We start from the raw sequence: 18,690 nt of genomic DNA, 5'->3' as shown, positions 1-18,690 counted from the left end.
AGCTTCAAAAATATCTTTAGGTCCTTATTTTTCTTATGTTTTGTCTTTGTCCTGAAAATGGTTTTCCATTTCTCATGAGGCATGTATGTTGAACTCACAGTACAGAAACTGTTTTAGAAATAATTTTAGCTTAATTTATTATTGAAATAAGGGGAAATCACTTTTTAATTCAAGAAGACAGTTGTGTTTGTGTATAACAAAAGACAAATGGATGCACATAACTTATATAAAGTATTACCTCAAGATTTTTTTTCTTAATTTTTTAATATGCCTTCCAAGGTGAGGTTTTTATGCAAACGTCTAGAGGCCTTTTTTCCTCTAAGGTGTACTGCCTACTTGGATTCAGGAATTGTTTAATAAATTATTAAAGTTGGTTAAAGTAGTTATTCTCTATTTATTTATTTATTTATTGTTTAATAAATTATTAAAGTTGGTTAAAGTAGTTATTCTCTGTAGTCCGGAATTGTCAAATTATAACAAATAGATGTGTTCCGTTGCTTTTTATATTATAAAATCATTTTGTCTCAGTTGTTATTTTATCATTAATGCTATGACTCTGTTACAGTGCTCTGAGAAATCTGATCTCAAAGAAGGGATTTTTTTTTCCATTTTTATAATCATGTTCTTATACCCATTAGAAAAATTTAGTCTGAAAATATGAAATATTTCTTTTCTGATTTGAAAATTTAAGAAAATCTTCCGTTGATAAAATGTTATATAACTTGAGCCAAATTCTTTCATGACCCCCTTTACTTTCTATGATTAGGAAACCATGGAAAGTTGTATTTCCATCTTGATACTACATCTATAAAGTTTGCTATCAATTAGAATCCACATGAAGAATAGCATAAACATTAGGGAGCTTTTTTCCAGAACTAGTAATTTGCATTCTATACAGTTGCTCAAGCTCAGTTGAGTCTTTTTTTTTCTTCCTTTTTTTTTTTTTTTTTTTTAAGATTTTATGTATCTGCTCACGAGCGACACAGAGAGAGAGAGGAGGCAGAGACACAGGCAGAGGGAGAAGCAGACTCCATGCAAGGAGCCTGATGTGGGAATCGATTCCCAGGAATCAATCCCAGGATCGATGTGATCCCAGGATCACACCCTGGGCTGCAGGCGGTGCTAAACCACTGCGCCACCAGGGTTGCCCTCAGTTGAGTCTTTTAAGGCTATATAGTCACATACCAAAAGTGAAAAGAAGGAACAATCAGAGATGATTCAGATGTTAAAGAATAAAATACAAAACATATTTGATTTTGTATTTTTACTAGAATTTGCTAAGTAACTATATCATATCTCCATTGGTTTTCCTTTATATGCCTACTATTTAAATCTTAGAAAAAACTTCTTTAAGGTTATTCATTCAGGATGAGCAGAGATACCTTCAAATAAAGAATGAAAATTTCATAGACAAAGAATTAGAATTTTTTAACTTCTGAATTTTTATTCTGGTTTTAACATTCTGAAATAATTTAACATTAATATAATCATGTTTTGTTCTAAGTTGTGAAAGTTACCTAAACCTGAATTTTAAAAAAATGTATTATTTACTTATTTTTTTTATTCACTTATTCATCCAGATGTATTGAGTGCTTGCTTTGTAGTTTAGCTCTGAGTGTAGAGGAGAAAACAAGTACTTGCCCTTGTAGAACTTAACATATTTGTCAAAATGAGACAAGACTAGGGTAGACAATGTTAGACTGATGAAAGATTAACACAGTTTACTAACCATTTCTAAATAAAGTTTGAAATTCAGTTTAGCTATTTGTAAGAATCCAGTCAACAAATGTTATTACTTAAATATTTTTTATCTCATTTCTGTTACTGAACTGTTAACACACCATTTACTCCAAAAGCAGGTGCGGTTAATATCCAAAGCAGGCCACAAAGCCACAGCAGTGGAGAATTTAGCCTGCTTCATGATCATGAGGCTTGGTCCAGCAGTGGTAGCAGTCCAATCCAGTACTTGAAAAGACAGACCAGATCAAGTCCAATGCTCCAGCACAAAATGCCTGAATCATTAGAGAGTCGAGCACATCACAAGATCAAAACTGGTTCCCCTGGAAGTGAAGTTGTTACTCTACAGCAGTTTTTAGAAGAAAGCAACAAGCTTACCTCAATACAGGTTAGTCTTATCTGCTGGGACTTTAATTTAGATTGACACTGCAAGTTAAACTTCTGTGACTGAACTATAGAGCTTCTTTTTAAGTTAAGGGGTGCTTCCAAGCAATTTTATATCACACAGTCTAACATATCAGGAAAGTAAAAGCTTGGCTGCATTCACTAATCTGTGATATCTTTTTTAACAGATAAAATCCTCAAGTCAAGAAAATCTTTTAGATGAAGTAATGAAAAGTTTGTCTGTTTCTTCTGACTTTTTGGGAAAAAAACCAGTTAGCTGTGGTCTGGCCAGGTCGGTAAGTGGAAAAACCCCAGGAGACTTCTACGATAGACGGACAAGTAAGCCTGAACAATTTGTGAGACCCGGTCCTCGAAAGACTGAAGATGCCTACTTGATTAGCTCTCCAGGAAAGCCTACACTAGGCACTCAAGGAAAGATAAAATTAGTAAAAGAAACTTCTCTATCACGACAATCAAAAGATAGTAATCCTTATGCCACTTTACCTCGTGCAAGCAGTGTGATCTCTACTGCTGAAGGAACTACTCGAAGGACAAGCATCCATGATTTTTTGACCAAGGACAGTAGACTACCTATATCAGTTGATTCACCACCAGCTACTGCTGATAGCAACATCACTGCAGCATCTAGTGAGTACCTTTTACACCAGTGGTCCTCTCATACACTTCATACTCCAATCCATGCTGTAGGTTCTCATGCACAAAATGATTTAGCTACAGATAAACCCAAGTCTCTGTTTGTCCAGGCTAGAAACTCAAGAACAGAAAAGTCACATTTTCAAAACCAAACTTTTGCCATTAGTATGTCTAATGATGCATTTGGAATATCAGCTAAAGATAGTGTACAGTCATTTACTGTGGCTCATCCATCTCAGCCATTTTTATCCCTGAATACAGAACTAGTTAGTAACATAAGTGGGTTACCTCCCAGGCCAATCACCAGAGTAACTGACCAGGCTTCTGCCTCTTTGGATAAAGCTACAAAGAAAGATAATGAACAGTTATCTGATAATCAGAGCCCTAGTAGCAGTAACCCACAGTCTTCTGCAGATAGCAATAATCTTAGTACTCCTGCATGCTTCTATCCTGATGACACAGAAGCTGCATTGTTGGTTTCTGAAGATAATCAGACTGTTTGGTATGAATATGGTTGTGTATAATCAAAACTGCACAATATAATACTGATGTGACTTGATATGCACTGTGCTTCTCTAATCTGATTTGAAGAGCTGCTGTTGAAAAGTATAATTTGGCTAGGCTTATATTTTTATTTTTAAATTGTGGCATAGTATTCACTTGTACATGATGGCATGTATGTAAATACGAATGTGTAACCACACCAAAGCCTGCATGATATAATTGCATTGTACATTTTCTGCATGACTTAAAATACCTTAACAATACATGCTCCTCTTTCACATTTCTTGTCACCCGATAAGAGATTGTTACTTTGATACCTGGAAGCACCTTAAAATAATTGCATGCTATAATTATCAAGAAGGCATCTCCAAGTCATAATTACTTCGTTGCTCCCAAAAAAGAATGCTCATTTTCTCCCTCCCTCCTTTTTTGCTCCTCTTCCTTCCCTCTTTTCCTTTTACTCCTTTTCTCCCCCAGAATGTGCACTTCATATTGCACATGTACAGTGTTAAGGAAACTATGTAAAAAGATGTCATTTTCTTTTGCCATTTAACTATGTCTTCTGTCCTGCTGTTTTATTTTCAAAGAAATAGTAACTCCATTAACACTTTCTGTAGCAATTAACTACTGCCCAATTTATATAATTGTTCAGATTTAAAACATTGTTGATATTCATAAATTTAGTGTAATTCTTTAAAAACCCCATCAGATTTACATGTTACTTATATAGTGACTAGGAGCATTTGTATTGTTTCCTCATTTTCCTTCATCTGATAAATGTAAAAGCTCAAGGACCATCTTTCCTTCAAGATGACATTTTTTACTTGGAATCAGTTAATACATTAGTTTTGCCAGCTCTTTTTTTATATAGATTCAAAGAAATAAATCAAATAATACTCAATGTGTTGGAAATTTGCATTTTTACTTCTGTTCAAAAAGGGTAGTAAGTTTACAAAGTAGTGAGGATTGTTGCTTCTATAATATATTTATTAAATTATATGTGTGTGTCCTTAAAACAGCTTTTTAAATGAGTACATTGTACTAAAATAAAATTAACATTAGAATTTAAATAAACAAGTGTGTTTTTAGTGGAACAAATTTTAGAACTACAAATAAATATAAACTTTTAGCTAAAGAAATAACCATAATAAGATAAAATGTTTTCTAACTCTGACTCCAGTGTCATAAACTTTAAAATTATCTTGCTGTGTTCATAACACTTTTAAAGCAGAATCAGCTAAACTCGAATCTGTAACTCCCAGAACTTAAAAAAACAAAATAAAACAAAACAAAGCCATAACCCTGATTCACTTACTTCTAGAGTTGTGTGTGTTAGCCCTTTCTCTGGAATGTTTTTGCTGTTTTGATTCAGCCTAAATATTACCGCTAATAACTCAGCCTGGTATCTGAAAAGGAATTTTTTGAAATGTAACTTTCTAAATGGGGAGAAAGTTACTGTTTTATAAATGTTGTTATATTAAATTATTATTGTTAATGGGCCGAAGAAATAGAATCTATAGAGAATCTTTGCTTAATGAAATTTCTGTCCTTTAAATTAAGCCATTGTCAAGATCATTGTGGGGGCTAAAGCTTCTCCATTTTTATTTTATTCTTTTATTCATGAGAGACACACAGAGAGAGGCAGAGACATAGGCAGAGGGAGAAGCAGGCTCCATGCAGGGAGCCCGATGTGGGACTCCATCCCAGGCCCCAGGATCACGCCCTGAGCGAAAGGCAGATGCTCAACCACTGAGCCACCCAGGCATCCCTCCATTTTTATTTTTGACTTTTATTTTCTCACAGCCAGCTATTAACTAAAAATGGTTCTACTGCAGATAATCACATAAGCACAATCAGAAAATTTTCTTATTTTTTAGTGCCACCTAATATACTTTGACCATGATACATCTATCTTATTTTATTGTCTGTTGTTTCATCATCAGTCCTAACATTAAAAATGTTTTTGGCATCTCTTCTTTTTTTTTTATTACCTAATAATAAAATTTAATGGTAAATATAAATGAGATTAAATGGGGGCCAAGTGATTAAAATGTAATAATTAGTGTTAATTCTTTTCCACTTTGAATCAAGAATTATTTCATAACCACTTCAACTCTTTAGATATAAATCTGGCCATACACTTTAAATTTAAAGTATTAAACTTATTATGCAAAATACATTGAGAAATCCTGTGCTATTATATTAAAATTGTGCGGTTATTTTAAAGGAAAGAAGTATTTCCAACACAAGTTGCTATAGTTTATAGTATAGTATATATGTTTTCAAAAGGAGCATACCATACACACTGTGTATGTAAGACAGATCCATTCCATGTCCGTGTGTCTTGAGGATTGTCTGTGAGAATACAGTCTCGACTTCCTCCAGGAACTTTCATCTGCCGTGAAGTCAGAAAATTTTTTCAAAATAGCAGTTTCTTATGTTTCTTTATAGCACTTGGAATCAAATTTTTAGCATGGGAATAACCTTAAAATTCATATAGAGCCAGTGTTTCCCAAACTTTAAAAAATCAACTACTGCTTACTTTAAGTCTTAAAAAGATGCACCAGTATTTTAGCTTTTTTATTATTGTTTTTAAAGATAAAAATTAAACAACTCTGACTCAGTTGAGCAGCTGCACTTTGTTCCTCTAATATCCTATGACTTTATAAAGGATTACTTGGAAAACTACTTGGAGATTCAGTACCTTGATTTTAGGTGAAACTCACGAGTTTTCACATTCCTGTCCTGAGTTTCTAGAAATCATACCCTTATTATTTGCATGACATTGTAAACTGACATTATTAGGCATTGGGTCCCCTTTGACCAAAGTAGTTTTAGCTGTAATAGTGAAAGTAGGCATATTATCTGCCTATAAAATTTTTCTCAGTAAAGAAAACAAATACTTCATTGTGGATGTTTCTGTGGCTGCATGCAAGATTATTTTGTATTTTAAAACTATTTGTGACCATTTAGTAAATAAACATAGTGAGTAAACCTATCTGACGCTACTAAAAGGACACAAGTATATTATTTCTGGCTTTTAATATACAATAATCCGTCTTTAAGTAATAATGTGTCCTTCAGATTAATAAATTTCCCAGAGTTAGATGCTTTCTCCTTGCCCTACTCAACAAGAGTTCGTTAGTTTCTTAATTTCATGAATTATATGTTTAACCTTTGATTAAATAACATGAAATGCTTTTCTCCTGCAGATGTGGACAAAGTACAAGAAAGCAGAAATTCAAAAAGCAGGTCTAGGGAGCAACAAAGCTCCTAATTCTATTACCCACTACATGACATGTGGGCCAAGTGGTGAGTTTCTTGCTTAAAATGTAAATGAGATTAATCTCATTTATACAAACTAACCGTGTTACGTATAAGAACAAGTGCACATTGCATTAACAGATGTAAATATTGCTTGCTTATTTCATGACTTTCTGTCCTACATACTAGTCAAGCAAGATTTATTGATTGCTATAAGTTTTTGCCTGTCAGTGCAGGAAACAAACCTTTAAAAAATTTTTTTTTCTTAATTTAATTTTACTAGTGAGTAATGTTTTAGGAATCCGTTTTTTAATTTGAAGTCTTTTTTTTTTTTTTTTGGTAGAATACAATTTTCCCACAATGTTTTTGATAATTGAGAATAAACAAGGAATAACCTTTTCTATGAAGAGCCACTCAAAGAAAAATTGTCTCTTTCTGTCACTTTCTCATTTCTATAGAAGAAATATCTGGTGCATGTTGTTCTTACAGTGGCTGCTCTGTATTTTATCTCTCTCTTATCTTCAAGCTTTTCTTATATTTTCTTTCTTTCTACCTTCCAACTAAATACAGAGAGAAAAGTGTCCTTCAGTTTCTCAGTGTGAAGCCTTTATTTCTGAAGTAACAAGACACCCAACTATAGGAATCATTTTAAAAATCTTTAAGGAGACTTTAAACAATCCTTCGTGACTAGAGCAGGCAAGAAATACAAAACCTTCATTCCTTCCTTGAATCAAGGAGCACTACTGGAGTCAACTGCCAAAATTTTTAGAAGGTTTTAGGACTTACATTGTTAAGATCTACCGAATAAAGGATGTTCTCTCACTAAGGACCAAGTGTATTAGGATTTCAAGAAGTACTCCAAGAACAATCTACTTCTTTCGTCATTTGTTTATGAATTTATCCATGTTTGCTTAATGCTTCTGCTAAGTATTAGCCAAATTCTAGCCATTTATATTTAGTTGTGTAAATCTAAATTAAATGCTGTAGTATGTTGTGGAATGTACTATATATCAAGATACAGAGAACATTGTTTTGGCATGTCAGAGCCTTATTTGGTTAGCAGACTGCATGTGTTGGTATTCTTTCTTATTTTTTTTTTAACCAATTATTTTGATGCACTGCAAAAGAAATTCAGTTTATAAGATAAATCTGAAAAATAGGAGCTATAAAAAATTTACAGTAATATTAATCTTTCTGTATTCCCCATTAAGCAACACTAAGCATTCACACATGGATCCAAGATAATTAAAAAGAGTGTTTTTCTGAAACTTTTTTAGTAAGGTGGTTTTCCAGCAAATCACATTCCCAAGATAATGCTGTTGTGTTTAAATTCATTTCCCTTCTTTAGTATTGGGTTATGTATGTGTGTTTGTTTTTTACATGAGAGCTGACTGTTGCTTAAGAAGTTTTCTTATGGCAAAAAAAAAAAAAAAGTGTAAATAATTTACTATGATCTGCATTTTGCCAAGAACTCATTTATTTTTAAGGTTATCACGTATTAATAAGAACTTTTCTGTTTTCGTCCTTTATAATATTACATTAAAGTTGGTAACTGTTATTGGTACTTTTGAAATATTTGTATGCATTTGTTAACTTAAACATTTGAAAGAAGCACAAAAAAAGTAGATTTAGTTAACCCAGGGAAACATCAGTTTTTTTGTAGCTTCAATTTTATATCACAGTTTTATTTTCTTATGAAATCAAAAAATGCATTGATACTTATTAATGCAAATTCATTATTTAACATAAATATCAGAATAATCTTAAAGGTCTGAAGTCAGAAAGAAAATGACTTTTTTATTTTAACAGTATACTTCTTAGGCTCTCATTACCAGCTCTAAAAATCTTTTTGGAATAATTCCATATTCGTAGTGTGTGGTTTAGGAACTGTTTCATCACTAACCTAGTAGCCCTGAGAAATGTGTGTGTCTCTCTCCCTGCCTCCCTTCCCTCTTTCTCTCCTCTTCCCCTTTCCCTCTCTCCCTCTCCTTCTCTCTTTTTGGTAGGCCAGTTAGCAGTATTGTGTTCATAGTCTACTTTCAGAAAGACTATTAATGAAAAGAAAGACCGCATGTATAGTTGACCAGAAATTAAAAAGGAATTTAGAGAACTTGGACTTACTTAACTTAATGCCACCATTAACTTAGGTTTTGCCGCCAAATAATGCTGTAAAATTAAATCACTTTTAAATTCTTGGATGAAAGGTGCTATGTAAATGTAAATACAAAGGATTCTTACTAAAATACAACTATTGCACAACAGACATATTTAAAACGTATTCTCTAGACTTTGAAACATCTCTCTCCATTGTGACTCCCCAGATTCAAGTATCAAATTGATAATGGGCATCATGGCAGTCTGGAGATACTTGCATGTAAAAAATGTAAATTCATTTTTAGGTGGGTAAATTGAAAGTAAATATAGAAGTTATGTTTTAGCTAAATACAGTAAGTGGGTAACTTAGATTTATATTAACTAGCATCTAATTTGCACAACTAGGACACATCCCAGGACAGTTACTGAAAGTTGGAATTTAATGAATAGGAAGTGGCCCAGTAAGGGTGACTCATACCACACCTTGACCTCTCCAGAACACTAATGTCCTAAAATAGAGAACCTGTTGACTTAAGCAGCACATTATTGCTTCACACAGAACATGTTTAGGGGCGGCCTATATAGTATTGAGTCTGAGGATGAGGAGGCTGACCTTGAGAAAGTGCAGTTAGAGACAACCAAGGGAACACTCGAGACAGCAAAAGTAGGAATATTCTCAATTATATTCATCACCTTTTCCATACCATTTCAAGAAAGGACTAGATAATAACCTCATGAATATTTTACATTCTCCAAAAGATTAAGAAGCAAACTTAGTAGGAAGTCACTCCTTTCCCTTAGGTAAACTGCTTCTGCCAAACAAAATAGTATGGTTACCTAGGAACCTACTGGGCCACTTTCCTGACTAGGGCCTGACATGCTTTTTGTCTGGCTGTCTTCTAAATCAACACCTAACCCCCCTAGGAAACTGAAGAATTAATATACAGGGTAATAGCTTCAGCAAAGAGCTCCAATAAAGTGCTTCAGATCTGGCCATGTGGAAAGGTTTGGTCCATGTTTTTGAACTGGTGGTTACCAAAGAGTTCATGTAACAGGTTTGTATGTAGCACCTTTCATGCAAGGCATGGTAAGAGCCTATTTAAAAAAAAAAAAATCACTGTGCATACTATGGAATTGCAGCCACCTCACAAATGAAGTATTATTACAGCCTGCACTGTCTTAACAGTTTGTGTCAGGAAGTAAAAAAGATACTGTACCAAATCTGGAATTAAATGAGGAGTAATAATGTATGCTCAATGACTTTGTATTTTAAGTTACTTTTATGAGAAAAGTGAATTCTTGTGTTTTTCTTTTCTGCTACACTTAGTCCTGAGATGTATTTTTTCTTTAAGCCTTGAATGAGTAATACAAAAGGAGCCCATTTTGTGATATAAACCTTGATGTACATGTTGAGATATTTGGACGAGTGAAAATGCCTTAAAAGGAATGCTTATGGATAAAGTTGCACTTACAACACCCTTTAACAAAACCTGATTTTAAATTGTCTTTTTCTTTTCTACTAAGGGTTCTCTTTCAATGTTTGCTGTTGTACTTATAATTGTTATTAAATACCAAATCAAATAATATAAAAGCTGTAACATTTCCTTTAAAAGTAATGCTACTGAGGGATTTGGAGTTGAATAGCAGTGATGATTTCTTGGTAATACCTGTTGTCAGCCACAGGAATCCAGTTCGTAACAAACCATCATTTGGTTGATTTGTCTTTTTAAAAACATTTCATTTTTCATTTTAGTTTTAACTTTATTACTCCTAAAAAAGTTAAGTTGGCTTAACATTCACTTAAACTGATTGATATAAAAAGAAATAAAACAGGTGATTTTTATAACAAGTGGTTAATCATTTAAAAATCGTAACATATAATTTAGCTAAATATTATCTTTAGCCTTTCCCTTTGACCTGGAAACCTTCTTTCAGACATAACCTATAACATTGTTGAGATGATTCTGTCTAAATCTTTTAGAGATGAGTATTTGGAAGTTTGGGAAAAGAATGGACTCTCAGTTCTGTCAATCCCATATAGGTTTAAATACAATAATATATTGCACAAAGCAGTGTCTTTTTTTTCATTTATAGCGTTTGGGAGGCAGAATGTTCAAGGCAACCAGCTGTGTATTCTTGGGCAGGTTAGTCTCTCGGAGCCTGTTTTCAGTAGAAGATGGGAAGGGCACTGTCTACTATCCTCAGTGTCTTTGATTCTATTCATTAAACTTTCATTTTATGTGCAAAGCAACCTAAAATTTCCTCCTAGAGAGGTAGTAAACAGCAGGTAAGAAGTAACATGGCATCTTAGAATGTTATCATTTATGGAAAATCTTCCTAATTCCACATCACTTAAATTCATTCTTTATAGAAATTCTGTCATGAGTAGACTTGTAGTTTCTACTCCTATATATCAAGAAATGACAAGTTTTTACTCTTACTCTGCCTTTTGTAACAAATTAGCTACACTATCACTACCAGATGGAAGTTACTTTTGAGTAAACAAACTTAGGAAAAAATGGTTACCTCACTATTCCATTTGATTGTACTGTAAGAAAATGAGAATTTTCATGACTAGATTTCTAGATATTTCTGTAGTGTAGTCTAGACCCTCAACTAATGAAGGTTTTAATTTAACCGAAAAAGTATGTTTCTCACTGCACAATTATGAACTAGCTTCTATAGCGCTGACAATAAATAATCCTGAGTTCTTATACTGTATCAGATGCCATAATTGAAGGGCAGGGGGGGATGAGTAAAATTTCATATACTCTACAGGACAGAAAAGTTTTTCCACGTTTGTTCACCTTTTTCACCTGAAAAAGATTAAACAAGTCTTTCTTTAATCTCACTCTCCAACAATAACCACTATCAATAATTTAATATATTCCTATATTCCTTTTCCCCCCTCTATGTACAATGTAAGTGTACATTAACATTCTGCACTGTCTAATTGTCTACATGCGATTTTTGGAAGTTGCTTTTTTTAAGTAAACACCCTAAAGAAGATGTAAGATAGTTAATCTTAGCTAGCCTGTTTTGTTGTTAATCTACTTTTTTTAAAAAAAGATTTTTATTTATTCATTCATTCATGACAGACATAGAGAAAGAGGGGCAGAGACACAGGCAGAGGAAGAAACAGGCTCCCTGCAGGGAGCCCGACTCAATCCTGGGACTCCAGAATCCCGCCCTGAGCCAAAGCCAGGCGCCAAACCACTGAGCCACCCAGGGATCCCCTGTTAATCTCTTATTTGTTGAAAGCATTCCTATAGTGAGTATTGGTCATGGGGGATCAGAAGTGAACTCTGAACTCAAACTACATCAGTGTGTCTTTTTAAAAGCAGCCCTTTATAGGGCACCTGACTGGCTCAGTCAGTTGAACATGTGACTCTGGATCTCAAGGTTGTGAGTTTGAGCCCTACATTGGTGTAAAGATTACTTAAAAAGTAATAATAATAATTTTTTAAAAACAGTTCCTTTGAAAGGAAGTGTTCCTCCTAAAATGATTTAGTCACCAAACCAAGGTACTAAATATTATCACTTTTAATGCTTTTTAAAAATTACAAGTAAGAAAATCACTTTCAGAAATGAATGTATCCTAAATTTCAGCCCAATTAGTTGTTTTCATCAAAACGTAGTATTATGGGATCATGTCCTGTCTTTTTCACAAATGTGAGAAAGTCTTCAGGGCTCAATCCCATGGTTGCAGAATTGGTCATTGGATGAAAGTACACCTTTTCGTGTCCACCTTCCAAAAACGCTGAATCCAGAACAAATTTCACATCTCCGTCATCACAGAAGAGTGCCAAAGGTGTGGCACAGCCTTGACCAACTTTCAGTTTGTCTAGCATGGCTGTTTCATCAGCAAACCGAAGATTTCCACTCCCAACACCTAACTGCTTGGCAAGATCATTTAAATTAATTTGTCTATCATGAAGAACAGTCACCAGCCAATAGCCTTTTTTCTTCTTGTCTTTAAGAAATAAGTTCTTACTATGTGCTCCTTTCAAATGCTGGATATGAGGCATCATTTCTTCAACTGTAAACACCTGTAAAATATCACATGAAAAGTTTCAAAATATGCATGTACACGTGCTCCGCTTGCTCAGTACGGTGGATGTCGCTGAGGGGACCCGTTCCCAGTCCATTACGAAGTAATCCGCCTGGCCCTGGCAGTCCTTCATCTCAAGGCCTCTGAGGCCACTGTGCTGGCCAAGCACTCCTACTCCTACAGTGGGGTTTGGGGTGTTGTTGTTTTTTTTCTTTAAGCTATTGGTACTGAAAATTCATAGCAACCCAGATTCCTATTCCTTACTATTCCGTTACACCCAGACCACGGGACAACCTCCACACGCCTCTGACCACGAGGGCGAGCGGGCAGGGGAGCGGGCCCTGGGCTGCGGGCCACCACGTGCACAGGGAAGGCGGCGGACAGTAGGTGAACCACGCAGAGGGGACGACGGTCCTAGGAGGCGATGACGTCTTGATGTTAGATGCCTAAAGCTGAAGGCGTTCACGGCGTCCACCCTGCGAGGATGACCACAGCTCGCTATTACCGTTAGCGGGGCCCGTGCGCGGTGCAAGTCACCAGGTCCCGCTGACCCCACGGGGCCGGCCCAGGCCTGGTACCTGACCCACACCGAAGAGCGGGCACACTGACCAGTAAGATGTCAAAGTGCGTCAAGACGAAATGGGACCAAATCGCTCCAGGAGGAAAACGTCCAGTTTTCCCGCAACAACGTCACAGTCCCGAAAGGCCTCCGATGCTCCGTCGGGTCCCTGCTGGGCTCTGGAGCCCGGGGACTGTGCTGGACCCCACGTCTCTGCGGCACGTTACGGCCCCGCCGAAGGCCGCCGCAGCGGAGCCCACCCCTCCGGCAGCAGCGTCTCACCTCCGGGTGCTCCACGACCTCCGTACGGATGGCCAGGGCGCCGAGCCGCTGCTCCAGCGCCGCCCGCAAGTCCGCGCCCGCCATGCCGCCACCGTGGCCCGCGCAGAAAGTGGGCGGGGCTTCCGGGAGGCCGGGGCGGACGTACCCGGAAGTCCGGGCGGCGCCTTCCGGAGGCGGGCTCTCCCCTCGCTCCTCCCCGACCCCCCCGTCGCCTCCCCGGAAGTCGTCTGCGGAGATTGCCCGGCGGGAAGGCTTCGGGGGTGGTTCGCGCGCGTTCCACCGGCGGAAGGCACGTGCTTTCTCCTTGCCTCCCCCACCCCGCTTCCGGCTCCCCAGGCTCCCGGTAGCTGCCGTGTAAGCAGATCGGGGCCGCCTAAGGGATTGAGCGTAGGGAGTGTTGCCGAAGGTCCTGGAGAGGATGGGACCCCCCCCCCCCCCCGCAGGCCCGGGCCCACGAGCTCCTTGCCCCGCCCCCTGCTCCTTGTCCCTTCGGCCCCCTGCGCCTGTGCCGGCTTTGAGAGACAATGTGTTGTTGAAACCATCGGGGCAGTTTTGTGCCTGAAACCCCTCGAGGCCTCTGCACGAGCTCGGAATCCCGGCAGGTGCATGCGGAGGTGGGGGCCGCCCAAGGCGCGCCTCCTGCGACTTCCGTGGCTGTGGGACTTGCCAGGAGGCCTAGGGAGCGGGCGGCCTTCCTCCCGGGCTTTCCCCGGCTCTGCCGGGTGCGAGATTTGAGATGTTCCCCGGGGAACCTCCGAGGTCCTCGAACCCACAAGGAGAGGGGAGGAGGAGGGGGCCAAAATGCCTATTCTTTTATGACTTTTCAACTTGTAACTTATAAATTAGGATTTTACATGTGACCTTTTCGGAAGGTTGCCTTTTATTATTCGTCTACAAATAACCATTATTATTATTATTCATCCACAAATAACAGTGGCAACCACAAGTCCCCTTTCCCAAGAGGCGGTGTGCCTACCTCTTGGCGGAGGTTTTCTATTCTCCTGTGAAACCCCCCAGTCATCCCTTTTTTCTCTAGGTTTTCCAAAAATGAAACTAGAAAGCGTTGGAATAGCAAAGATCACCCACTTGAAGATGCTGCATATCCCAAATAACTGTCCTTAAATATTTGAAGATGTTCAAGAAAACCCAAATCCGGTCATGGTGAACTGAGAGTAAACGGGGGAAAGAAGAATTGGAATCCGGTTGTAACCAAGAAAGGTTAAGTGTGCAAAAGTATGAAGACATTAACCCAGGGTAGGATCTTCACGACAGCTACAAAGGAGGAATGCAAAGAGCCCAAACTGGCAGCGGCGGCATCTGCATATTGTCTAGGCGGTTGAGTCCTCTGACCTAGAAATCTCTTGGAGATTAACTGCCATCAATTACTCAAAGCATGAATTCTCCTCCCCTCCACCCCAGCACACCACACACACACCCTATAACTAATCCATCACAGTTTCTCAAATTCTTCCACTTACCACCTCCACCACCCCAGCCCAAACTACCTTCCTTTCCCCACGTGGCTGACACTAATGTCTACCTGTGTCTACCTGTGATAGAATGACCAAGTATCCTGCTCTAAGCAAGTCTTACAACCAAAGATTTTTATAATAAAATGGAACTAAATCTATGGTGAAAGAACCTATCACTGCTTATTTTATTTTTTTTTAAAGATTCCATTTAAAAAAAAATAAAGATTCCATTTATTTGTTCATGAGAGACACAGAGGGATAGAGGCAGAGATACAGGCAAAGGGAGAAGCAGGCTCCACGCAGGGAGCCGGGACTCGATCCGGGGTCTCGAGGATCACACCCTGGGCCGAAGGCGGCACTAAACCGCTGAGCCACCCGGGCTGCCCCCTATCACTGTTTAAAAACTATCCTAACCCAAGTTTAATGCAATATTTATCGAGCATGTATGTCAACGTTGTACTAAATACAAAAGAAATGGTATCTACCCTTGGCATAGTCCTTTGTCTTCAGGGCAAATACAATCTCAGATTTACACTGGAAACAACATGAAACATTAAATTCAAAATGATCAGCATGAGCTTGAACTAGATATTTAGTCGCAGAACTTGAATTTTAAAAAAGTTATAGAAATCTCACAATTCTAGGAGAGAGAGAGCATGATAAATACGCTTTACTGAATTGTTTTACAAACAGGAAAAAACTTAAGCAAGCAGTTTTGTGGCATTTCTACAAGAATGTATTGAGGGAAAGATTCTTGTTATCATTAGGAAGAGTATGGTTATTTGCCAGAAAAGGATGGAATCTGGAAAAGAGAGCTGGAAAATGGCAGGATGGAACATGCCAGGGTGCATGAAACCTGGGATCCTCATCTAAGTCCGCTCAAAGTAAAAGAAACAGTTATAACTGTAGCCTACCTGGTAAAGGAAATAAAAAGGCCAAAACATTTATCAACATCGTGGGGATTGGGCAACATTGCATTTATTAGATGAAGAATGTCAGAAATCCCCATTATCGGGATCCCTGGGTGGCGCAGTGGTTTAGCGCTTGCCTTTGCCCCAGGGCGCGATCCTGGAGACCCGAGATCGAATCCCACGTCGGGCTCCCGGTGCATGGAGCCTGCTTCTCCCTCTGCCTGTGTCTCTGCCTCTCTCTCTCTCTCTCTGTGACTATCATAAATAAATAAAAAAAAATTGAAAAAAAAAAAAAAAAGAAATCCCCATTATGAATGTAACAAATTCCAAAACAGGTAAATTAAAAACCATCCTAAGAAGCTGTACATACCCCCAAGCAAGTGAAACAATAGGGAAAAAGTGCTCTCCGTAATCTGTGTCTCCTCAGCATATCTTATGGAACATCTCTATATACCACATTTTTTGCCCTCAAAGACCCTAAAATCTAGCAAAGAGGACTGAAATACTCACAAAGGATAAATCCAAGAAAATGTGCTGCAACAATAGTGGCATGATGTGGATGCTTTAGGAGCCCAGAAGAAGGGTGTTAGGACTGGGTTGGTGCATTAAGAAAAGCATTACGGGGAAATGGCACCAGTTTGAAGAATAAGGACTCTACCAGATGGGGAGGGAGTTCTCCAGCTGAGGAAATCCCAGGAGTTGAGAGGTGGAGGTGAAAAAGCATAGTATGTCCTGGGGCAGTATGATTTGGTGTGACAGTAGAGCAGAATGAGAGGTCTGTCAGCAGAACACAAGACTAGAGGTAGGCACAAAGAATTGTACCTGCTACACTAAGGAACCAGGAATGCCCCATCACCAATGGCCATGTTAAATAAATTAGATGACATCTTTCTAGGGAATTCTATATTCTCAGTCATGCTCTCAATATTTGAAAATATAGGGAAACACAATTTAGTAAATGGAGAAAATGAATTATAAGAGAGGATAGACAACACAGCCCCAATTTTGCTTCAAAATACACATAGCTGTATAACAGAGTAACTGAAAAATCTAAACAGTAGTAGCATCTTTCCCTAATCCTATTCCACAAAAACTGGCTTCTTCTAAAGGCCTATGAAAGAGGATTCTTCCCAGGTCAGAAGATGGAGGTTGGGGAGGGAGTGCTCCAGCGGAGGAAACCCCGAAGATAAAGAAGGGAAAGCAACTGAATCTAGGAGGAAATTTAAGTTTCTTCAGAATCAGAAAAGAAGGTGAAGACTGGAGTGGGAAGGATAGGAGGGTGGAGAGGAGTCCTTTTCTTGGCACTTTATCCCCCCAGTGGGTAGCAAGATGGGAACCTCTGTCAGTGGAAGACAGTCTAGCTGGGGCAACACTGCCTAAGCAGTCATGAGGCACAAGTACATCTGAGCATCACTGCTCAATGAGGAGCCATGATGAAAAAGACAATAACCCCACAGTCCAGTTCCCGGACTCCTACCAAGTCTCAGGGTCCTGGATGATTCTGTGGGGAAGGGAGGAAATGGCAGTCTGAGCCTCAGGTTAACATTCCTTGCAGCTCCAACATGTGGGGACATGGGCCATATTATATTCAACTCAAAATATGACTGAAGATCACCTATGGGCTCAAGGGAAAGTGGTGAGCAAAACCAGACAGAGACCCAAGCAAAGAGTATATTGCAGGAGATAAATATTAGTCAAATAATCACAGAAACAAATGTTAAATTGCATGGGTCGCAAGTGCTAAGCAAGATACTATGCAATGCTAGGAAAGTCTACTAGTCTGGAGGGAGGAGGAACGAGTCAAGGAAGGCCTCTCTGAGGAAGTGAAGCAAACTGAGATCTGAAAGATGAGTAGGATATTATGAGGGCAGAGAGAGGAGAGAAGAGTGAACCAGGCAGAAAGGAAATAGTGTGACACTGTGTGCAAGGGTGGAAGGAAGCAAATCAAGGAAGAGACTTTGAAAGACAGTCAGTGTGGTTGGCATTCAACAAGCAAGGGGAGTGGGGTCATGGCTCCAGTTCCTATACACTAGAGCAGGGAACTAAAATTCTCACCTGTTAAAAATACATTTCCTAAATGGAACCGTGAGTATTGTAAAAAAATTTCTTTGTATTTTCTATCTTCTGAAAATTTCTATGTATTTTTATAATGGAGGAGGGAATTGCTAAGCTATTAAAAATAAAGAAATGCAAACCATGTCTCCATAAATAAGACAGATTATATGAGGGTATTTTCAACAAAGACTTCAAAAGAGAAGAAAGCTAAAATGTAAAAAAATAAGTGGGCAGACTGAATTTAATAACCTTCAAATTAAAATATGAAATGGGAGAAAACATTCAGTTTTCTTCCCTGGAAAAATATTAGTTTCATACAACGTAAACAAAATGCATGGAGTAGATGACAGTTGGCTAAACATCGAAGTAGCATATCTCCTTTTTGTTCACTTTAAATACTCATTTATAATTGGAAGGTTCTAAGGAAGCTTTGTTTTAAAATTTATAGGACTTTTAGTTCTGTTAAGATAAATTATCCAAAACCTGGAAATAAACAAAGGGATTTGTTTGCCCTGCTGGGGTCCTGCTGGGTTTTCTTTCACATGCACTCTTGGGGAATCTCTGATTCTCTAGGAATGTTCACTTTTTTTGACTTCGTATTTACTATTTTTTAGCATCCAGGTACTAAACAACTCCATGAGGGTAGATCTTAATGTATACAAAACTGATAGTAATATAAATGAATTTAGTCTCATAGAGGTGCAAATGATTTTTGTCCTTATA

At 38.1% G+C, this 18,690-nt stretch overlaps 2 protein-coding genes across 7 annotated transcripts in view; one reads left to right on the top strand and one right to left on the bottom strand.

The window, feature by feature from the left end:
• Window positions 1-10,706, top strand: part of CCDC88A (coiled-coil domain containing 88A) — a 132,630-nt gene extending 121,924 nt beyond the window's left edge. For 3 of the 6 annotated variants that reach the window (XM_072742093.1, XM_072742091.1, XM_025992670.2), the window contains 4 exons: window positions 1,860-2,125; window positions 2,310-2,769; window positions 6,492-6,591; window positions 7,114-10,706. In XM_072742093.1, coding sequence (XP_072598194.1) covers window positions 1,860-2,125; window positions 2,310-2,769; window positions 6,492-6,556 — 791 coding nt within the window. In that variant the 3' untranslated portion in view covers window positions 6,557-6,591; window positions 7,114-10,706. Of the gene's footprint in view, window positions 1-1,856; window positions 2,126-2,309; window positions 2,770-6,491; window positions 6,592-7,113 lie in introns of all 6 variants that reach the window. The other 3 variants (XM_072742092.1, XM_025992671.2, XM_025992668.2) reach the window with 1 other exon arrangement.
• Window positions 10,707-12,162: 1,456 nt separating this feature from the next.
• Window positions 12,163-13,649, bottom strand: LOC112915260 (prolyl-tRNA synthetase associated domain-containing protein 1). Its single transcript, XM_025992667.2, has 2 exons — window positions 13,530-13,649; window positions 12,163-12,686 (listed from the first exon to the last, which is right to left on the bottom strand). Exons 1-2 carry the CDS (start codon window positions 13,611-13,613, stop codon window positions 12,252-12,254), a joined length of 519 nt encoding a protein of 172 aa, XP_025848452.1. The 5' UTR covers window positions 13,614-13,649; the 3' UTR covers window positions 12,163-12,251.
• Window positions 13,650-18,690: the final 5,041 nt, after the last annotated feature.

The sequence above is a fragment of the Vulpes vulpes genome, chromosome 16 (assembly GCF_048418805.1).
Source record: "Vulpes vulpes isolate BD-2025 chromosome 16, VulVul3, whole genome shotgun sequence".
Taxonomy (NCBI): domain Eukaryota; kingdom Metazoa; phylum Chordata; class Mammalia; order Carnivora; family Canidae; genus Vulpes; species Vulpes vulpes.
Note: the sequence above shows the minus strand (reverse complement) of the source record. Positions and strands in the feature narration are given on the sequence as shown.

Coding starts and splice junctions, on each gene's coding strand:
- LOC112915260 (XM_025992667.2), bottom strand. CDS start 13,613: ATGGCGGGCGCGGACTTGCGGGCGGCGCTGGAGCAGCGGCTCGGCGCC. Junction 12,687..13,529: donor AGGTCGTGGAGCACCCGGAG/GTGAGACGCTGC, acceptor GATATTTTACAG/GTGTTTACAGTTGAAGAAAT.